Consider the following 8,520-nt stretch of genomic DNA (forward strand, 5'->3'; position numbering starts at 1 on the left):
TCTCTCTCTCTCCCTCTCCTTCCCCGACTCTCATTTTTTCTTACATTTTTCCCATCCTGTTTCCTTCCTTCCTTCCTTCCTTTTCCACTTCCTCTTTCTTTCTTTCTTTCTTTCTTTCTTTCTTTCTTTCTTTCTTTCTTTCTTTCTTTCTTTCTTTCTTTCTTTTCTCCCTCTCTTCCTCCCTCCTTCCCTCTTCCTCTCCCTCCTTGCCTCCCTCCCTTCTTATAGCAGGATTGAACCCAGTCCTTCATCCTAAACTACATTGTCAGCCAATTAAAAAAAAATTTTTTTTGAGACAGGGTTTTGCTAAGTTGCCTAGGCTGAGCTGAAAATTGAAATTCCCCTTGCTTTAGCCTTCCAGAGTATTGGAATGACAAGCTTTCTCCACCAGGCCCAGCTAAGATTCCTTAAAGAAGATATAAAATAATTAGGCAAAGAAAAATAATTGACACATTTGAATATATTAAAAATTTCTAGCCATCAAAAAATACTCTAAGGAAAAAAAAACAGCATAATTGAGAGAGTAGAATAACTGCATACAACTGTAAATTATTAAATTAGCATTCAGAACATATTTTAGAAGTATGTAAAGAATAAATTCTAAAAATCACTTAATGCAGAGAGGTATATAGTGATCTTTCACAAAGAAATAATATGTCACAAAGGGGCCATAAACATCTTAAAGACATTTTACTTCAGTAACAATCAGGAAATGAAAAAGAAGAATATAGTGAGATAACAGTTAATGCATTAGAGAAACTTAAAATAGATAGTTTCAAATGTTGGCAAGGATGTAGGTTAATGAGAGCTTTTGGGCACTACCATGGACAGGGAAGTTAAATTGACACATCGTTGGGAAACAAATTTTCTAAATTATTGTTGTAAAATTAATGTTCTTGTATCATTTTATTCATTGATGAATCTCTTTGATATATATACCCAGAGACGTTCTATCACATGTATAGCAGAATATAAGTGTAATAATGTCTTCACCAGCAGCATTTATAAAAGAGAGAAAACAAGAAAGAAATTCATTCATGTATCCATGGACAGTAGAATAGATAAATCTTCTATATTGAAACCCTTTGGAATATTATACAACAGTGAAAAGGGAACATCTAGTCATTAACATGGACCAGACAAAAGCCTGCAGTTAAGAAAATTCCAGACCAGGGATTTAGATCAGTGGCACATTGGCTGCCTTGCAAGATCAAGGCCCTGAGTTCAATCCCCAGTACCCAAAAAACAAAAAACAAAAAAATACTCCATTTTGGTAAGTGTAAAGGACAGATATTGAGCTGTAAATTTTCATGGCTATATTATTACTTTAAAAAGCTTTTATATTTTCAATTCAGGCTTGTGATAATTTCTGATAAGATGGACAGAAAATACAATGAAAAATGCACTATGAAAGGATGAGCTTCCTCCATAAGCAGAATGCAGTGACACCAATATTATCTGGCTCTGAAAATGATGGTCATTGAATGCATTTAATTTTGTTTTTTTACTTAGAAGACTCACACAAATTAAATCTATCAGGCAAATTAAATTAAGGTTTTGAAAGAAAAATATCTCTGCAGAGCTGATGTGAATTTTACAGTATAGAATCTGAGTATTATCATTTAATAAATGTAGATAATTTTTATCATGACAATATTTTGAGGAAATTATTCAACTCTATGTTTGCACAGTAAAAGAAAAGTACTATGGGCTGAAAGATAGAGTAGTTCTGCAGGAGAGAGTGTCACTTTGAGGGAAGTGGTTTCAGCACCACAAGGCTATACAGATGGTACAGATGGTGAAGATGGCTCACTATCTAGGATAGTTGGCCGTATTTTGCAGTTGCCTGTAGGTTTATTTGATGCAATCCCATATAAATTGGAGAGCATCTGGGCCTATTATGGCTCCAATCACTATTTTTTAAATTTCCTTAATCAATTTATCTGGAAGTAACCCACCTCAAGTCAGAGAACATCTGTAATGGCAGGAATGGCTTTTCAGATATTGCAGCTTCTCAGTAACAGCTCCTTGAATATTGTGTATTGGCTCAGGAGTGGACACATAGGTGTCAAATCAAAGAAGAACTTGGGGTGGTGGGGAGACTTTGACCTAGACAATATTATGCTAGCTCTACTTCCCAGAAACTCTTCATGGAGCCCAATACCTTTGAACAACTTTAAATGGTAGAGTTCTTCCCCTTTACTTCTATTTTTCTGTCACCTGTAGAAAATATGAAATACAGTAGTTTCCATGCCCCTTCTGAAAGTTTTTAAATGATCATGAGCATGCGACTTGATTAAATTCCAATGGTGAGTCCTTTTCATAATCACGCCTGGAACTGTTTTTCCCTGGGGACGAAAGGAGAGAAATGTCCTTTACTGACTCTCTGCTGCCGTGTGTTCCCGCTCCTCCTCCAGGTGAAGGTGTGGTTCCAGAACAGGCGAATGAAGTGGAAGAGGGTCAAAGGAGGCCAGCAAGGAGCTGCAGCTCGAGAAAAGGAACTGGTGAATGTGAAAAAGGGGACCCTCCTCCCGTCGGAGCTCTCGGGGATTGGTGCAGCCGCCCTCCAGCACACAGGGGACTCTCTAGCTAACGACGACAGTCACGACAGCGACCACAGCTCAGAGCATGCACACTTATGATAAACACAGAGAGGACAGCTGCATTCTCAGGAAAGAAACATGGTGATGGCAAGCCTTCCCCAAACACCGTTTACACAGGAGGACCATGGCGGTGACGTTTGATATTATTAAATGCAGGCGTCTCGAGTCTGACTTGCATGATTTCTAGAGGGTTCATGCTAAGTGCCATTTACCAAAGATGCTCCAACCGTGAAGATGGACAAGGTGAACTCGTTTTGAATATTTCCAATATGTTTGGTTGTATGTATGGCGGTGAGCAGGTGTGTGTTTGCTTTTGCTTGCACTGAAGATTAAATTGCTATCAAGAATAAACCATGAAATATTTTTTCCTGAACAGCCACAGTGCCTGAAATCACCAAGTGGATAAAAAAATATGTATTTTAACTCTGTATATATTACCTTTAAGTCATTTTTCTGTCTTCACTAATTTTAGCAATGCATTCATACTAGCTGCAGAAAATAGGTTCTCACACTGACAACCAGAACCAGCTTCTTGTATTTTTATACATTTTTGTCATTCAGAGAAAATCAGTATGTGCTTACATGTGTTCAAGTAGAGAAAAAATACAGTAGAGTCTGATAGGACATATTCTTGTACCACAGACAAAACAAATCTTATGTTGCATTTACTATCAACTGCTGCTAATACATTATTATAAAATTTACCTAGCTCCTCAATTCTTCCTATCTTATAGCTTGAAAAAAAGTTTAGGATCATAGGCAAATCAGTTAATTGCAGAAAGAGCTTTATATGGGAGACTTTGTCTGATTTTATTTCTATAAAATGTTAGCTGTTATGAATATGATTTGACTAATAAGGAAAAGCTTTCTGACTGATTGGCAGTGGTGTTAGACAAGGAACAAAGCAAAGTTGACCCTTTGAATAGACAGATGACAAAATTCTGAGTGCTTTCAAATTAACTTCAGTAAAGATAACATTGTTTTTTCATATGTGATGTATTCATACAGAACAACAGTCTTTGTATTTTGTTAAAACAAACATGTTTAATAAATGATCCTTTGTAAATAATTTTGGTCTCCTACTGTGATTTCCTTAATTTTAATTGATTTCCTTATGTGGACTGAAGAAAGTTCCAAGTTATGTGCCCTTGTGTGCATCCAGAGGGTGTCACTGATGAATCATTTACATTGTTTTCATTTCTGGATTTTTTATTATGGTAGAAAAAAATGAATCTTTGGGTAATCAGAAATCATCTCAGAATAGGAGTGAAAGACTTTTCCCTAATTTACAAAAAAGAAAGTCATGTTGATTTATTGTGTTCTTTATGAACCAAAGATAAAAGTAGGAGATATAGTAATATTATTGACCACAATGAGGTAAGGAAAGTAGTAATAGATTTTCAAAGTTTTGTATAAAATACATGAATTAATCTAGTAGTCACTTTAAGGTCAGAATTCCTACACACTAAATAAGCTACTGAGAGTTCTCAACTGTAATGATAACACTGGTAGGAGGAGTCAGGGATTAGATTGCAGCATCTTGGGTCATGGATGGTTGCATAGGCATTGAGTGCCTAAGTCCTACTTATGACTTTATCATATTCTGTTACTAGTTCCATACTTTATCTGAAATGCTTGGAAATATGACCAGCAACCCTCTCCTCCCCAATTACTCAGAAAGAGAAATAGAGAAGAATAATCAGGACAAATTCCTGAAGTCTCATTATTGTACTGAGTTTATTTGCTTTCAAATTATTACATGAGAAAAATAGAATCAATACTTTCACTTAGTCTAACATGATACAGAGTATTCAAGAAATAAAAACAATTGTATTGTGTGTATTACAAGTTACTTTTGTGTAATAGAGTTTATCTGTTTAGTTAATAATGTTTCTGAACTAACACTAGGGAGAGGCTATGTGTCTGAAAGCTTTCCTGGCCTAAAAAGACACCTTCTATCAATCACTGAATGAATACAAAGGGCATTTTACTGATGACATCCACTTGGGTGGACTGACTTCTTTATATAGGATAAGATTTAAATTCAAAACAGCTTGACAAATTGGAGAAATGGGAAGATATAAATCAAGGTGGGTTCAATAGGAACAAAGTAGAGGATAATTCATTTGGGCAGGAAAAGAATTTCCAGAAATAACAGGAAAGGACTGCTAAGGAGTAGCTAAAGAGCAGGCTAAAATGGGCAGTGGCATGGGAAGACATTAGAATTATAATTTAGTGTGATAGTGAAGGAAGGAAAAGTGATTCTGTGTGGATATGACTTTTAGGAAATGTGAGGCATGAATTACTAGAGAATTTTGAGTTGACCTAGAATTAAGATTTGACTCTAGATAACAGGACAAGATACGAAAAATCACAAGGCTGACAAAAAGGCACATTTTGTTTATGACAGATGACATGATCCACCGTGTTAGATGCTCTACACATTACCACCTTGACTGCACATTGGCAAATAAGCAGAGTAATGTTACTTAGAACTTGCTATCATTCTGCAGTATTCTTCTATTTTCAAAGTAGTATACATAGGTTAGCTAGATAATATCTCACTACCTAAAATTAAAATTCTGTCAGGAAAATAAAGATATTCTCATATACACTCAGGGTTTAACTTGCTCTTGACGTGCCAAAAATCTGAAACAAAACAAATACAACCCTCATGAAAACCAAAAGCAAAAACAAAGAATTTTTTGTTTTTATTCTTCACAGGGGTCTTGACATACTGTGGCTCTTTGTACATACCATTTTTCTGTACTTTCTTCTTAGATGCTGGAGACCTGTGGAAACTCATAAGAACTTGAACACACTTTGCTCTAAAAAGACTATGGAGTCACGGTTAGAGTGATTTTTTTTTTTTTTCTTTTCCAGCAGGATTCAGGAGGAGGAACACTACAGCGTTTTTCCATAAGTGGATCCATATACGTTTAACTCTTTACTAACATGATTGCAATTCCTTTTTTTCCACATATTTACCTGAGCTTGTCAGTTTATATTTTCTCTTTCAGCCACTATGCATCAGACTTGAGTTTGTCATTTTCTTTTTTTAAAATGACTAAATGCATTTAAAGTAACCACATCCAAAGTTTTAATGGCTTAAAACTTGCTTATATTACATGAAAAGAAAAAAAAACATTGAGAATGACTTGTGAAATTCAATATGGACTTTCTTCAGGATAGTGGTAAGATTAGAGGGCAAATACAAAAACCAAATAAAGTATAATAATAAATATTACACATTTCTATGTTACTAGTTTCCAGGAACATTTAAATCATTCTTTTCTGGCATATTTATGATTGTAGATGCTAATTTTCTGTTTAGAGAAGGTAAATCCACAGAGCCAAAGCCAAGTCAGTTACAAGACTTGGTGACTAGAAATATTTTCAGAATTTTTTTCACTGTAATTTGACATACACTTTGTCTGGTGATTTGTAAGAATGAGTTAATTATCTCATGTCCTATTTTCTAATAAATGCTGCTACAAAAATTCTGTTAGTCTTTGAGCAGAGTAGTATTTAAAGTACAAGATAATGCTTAAAATATCAAATACAAAAATTTAGTTGGCATAATTCTTTGAATCACTTGAAAAATAATTACATTTTCTCTAGATACCAGTGAACTTTGTGGCATTATTTCAGTAAAAAGAATCTAAAATAAATTCATAACTAGTGAAAATTTAGTCTTTAGACTGATATTATAAACATTTGAAATCTGTAGAATTGGTGTGTAAATAATGTTTTCAAAGTACACTAATCATTTGAAAATATTGCCTGTCTATATCCTGCCAGGATAATTGAATAACAGTCTTTGTCATGAATCTCTTGACATTTCTGCTTTTTGCTCTTACAAAAAAAATGCAGAGGTAGTGGGTGAAGAAAAAAAAATGACAAGAGGAAAAAAAATTGCTACACTAAACTTTGAGAGAATTTAAAGATCTGTATCTCAAGATTTAAATATGGCTTTTCCTTCATCTGAGTCTTTATTATCGTATTCATTAACAATTTTCTCATCTTGACATTTAAAGTGGTTATTTATATTTAAAATACATTTAAGAGGATAAAATTTTTTTTCTTTTAAGTCTACTTTTCCCTTACTGAGGTAACTTTTAGGCAAATAGAGTTTCAAATCATGTTCAGAATTTGAGATAAAGTTTGATTGTGTCACAATGTACTCATTCAATTCAACAATCTCTTATTAAAATATTGCCTTCTTTTGCTAAAGATAGTTTTGAAAAACAGTTCCCAAACTGGAATAAATTTGCAAATATAAGCAATTATCACACCCACTTGATTGAAGGATTATAGAATGATTTTAATTTGTAACAATGTCAGATTTAGGATGCACTTTAAACTTCTAAGACCAATCAAAATGGACTCCAAAACTATTAAAGATCCTGGATAAATGCCAGTATTAGTAAGGATTATTGAGATAACAAATTTTATTATTTATAATTTTTTCAAGTGCTTGTGAAACATTGCATGTTTTTATTTTTTTTTATTTTTATTTTTTGTTTTGGTACCAGGGATTGAACTCGGGTCCTCACATTTGCACAGCAGGGAGCGAAACTACTGAGCTAAATCCCCGGCCCCCCTGCGCTGTATATTTTGGATGTTTTTATAAAAAAGCCAAATAGAAAATCATGTACCATAAGCCTAATGACAAAATTTAAATTATTACAAGTTACCTTTAGGAGAAGCCTAAGATTATTCTGCTATTATAATATTAACAAAGGAGGAAGCCGGTTCAAAATAATTTTATCTGAAATTTGATTGAAATTTTTTATATCTTGACCAACATTGAGTTAAAAGTCAATACAAATAATTCTACAAATATTTGTGTACTAATTGCATGCAATGTTTTATGCAATAATCATTTTATTTGTTGTGTTATTTGATTTCTAGTAGTGCATTCCATATTTTTGGAGAAAATTTAAAAGTACTCTCTACACAGCATTTCTGTTGATGTTGTTCAGCCTAGCTTGTTTAGATAATGCATAAAAACACTGAATTTTTCTGAGTATTGTGTAGAAGTAGGCAAAATGTAGTAGGGGTACCTTTCAGAGAAGAAAATGGAGATAAGGGCTGCCAGACTCACACTCTCTGTGTATCCTACTATCACTAATTTTCTGGCCGCAAAATTTTAATCTATGACCAAAAAAAAGCCCCATTATGATTCTTATCATATATGTTCCACATTTTTAAATTAAGTGTGATCATCAGTTACTATTTTACTGTTCCTGTTTTTTGAATTGTATATTTAAAAGTTCATAAGATTTTTCCATAAAATGTTACTGATGATACAAAAAGCTTGTTGCTTGTAAATAATTTATCTTAGGAATCTGAGTACTATAATTACTTTTGTTCTTGTGACCAACGATCCAATTATAGAAAATAATTAAAACATGATGATCATGTTCAAAATACTTTTGATGAACATGTTCAATATTAAATGCCACTTCTAATTTAAAAACAAAATATTTCATTAATAAATCTGTGTGAAACAGGGACTTCTCCAAATGGAGTTGGAGGTTCTGGGTGGGTGGGCAGGAGGACAGAAGAATGCAGTCATCCTGTACTGTATTTCTCCAAGTATTTGAGGCAATTTCATGCATGAAAAAAAGGCATCTTCCCTTCCTCTGCCACCATACATAATCAATTCTCCACACACCCTGAAGCCAAAGTGATTACTTTGAAATACAAATCAGATTCATTATTAAATGGCTTATAGTGACTTTTGCAAATGTAAAATTCCAACTGATGGCTGTGGTCTGTGATCAAACATGGCCCAGGGATTTAGATTAGATTGTTTTTGCCCTTTACACAAAACACTGAAATGGCTTGCAATAAACCCCAAGCCTTTGGGCCTCAAGTCACACTGAACTCTAACCACACACTGGTCAGATCT

General features: G+C 33.9%; 1 protein-coding gene across 1 annotated transcript in view; it reads left to right on the plus strand.

The window, feature by feature from the left end:
- Nucleotides 1–3,672, plus strand: part of Meox2 (mesenchyme homeobox 2) — a 64,620-nt gene extending 60,948 nt beyond the window's left edge. Inside the window, exon 3 of the mRNA XM_004839600.3 lies at nt 2,418–3,672. Within this exon, the coding sequence (XP_004839657.1) occupies nt 2,418–2,642 (225 nt within the window). The 3' untranslated portion in view covers nt 2,643–3,672. The remainder of the gene's footprint in view (nt 1–2,417) is intronic.
- The last annotated feature ends 4,848 nt before the right edge of the window (nt 3,673–8,520 follow it).

The sequence above is a fragment of the Heterocephalus glaber genome, unplaced genomic scaffold (genome assembly GCF_053883595.1).
Source record: "Heterocephalus glaber isolate CG9 unplaced genomic scaffold, H.glaber_assembly_v1.0 deba00000676, whole genome shotgun sequence".
Lineage (NCBI taxonomy): Eukaryota > Metazoa > Chordata > Mammalia > Rodentia > Bathyergidae > Heterocephalus > Heterocephalus glaber.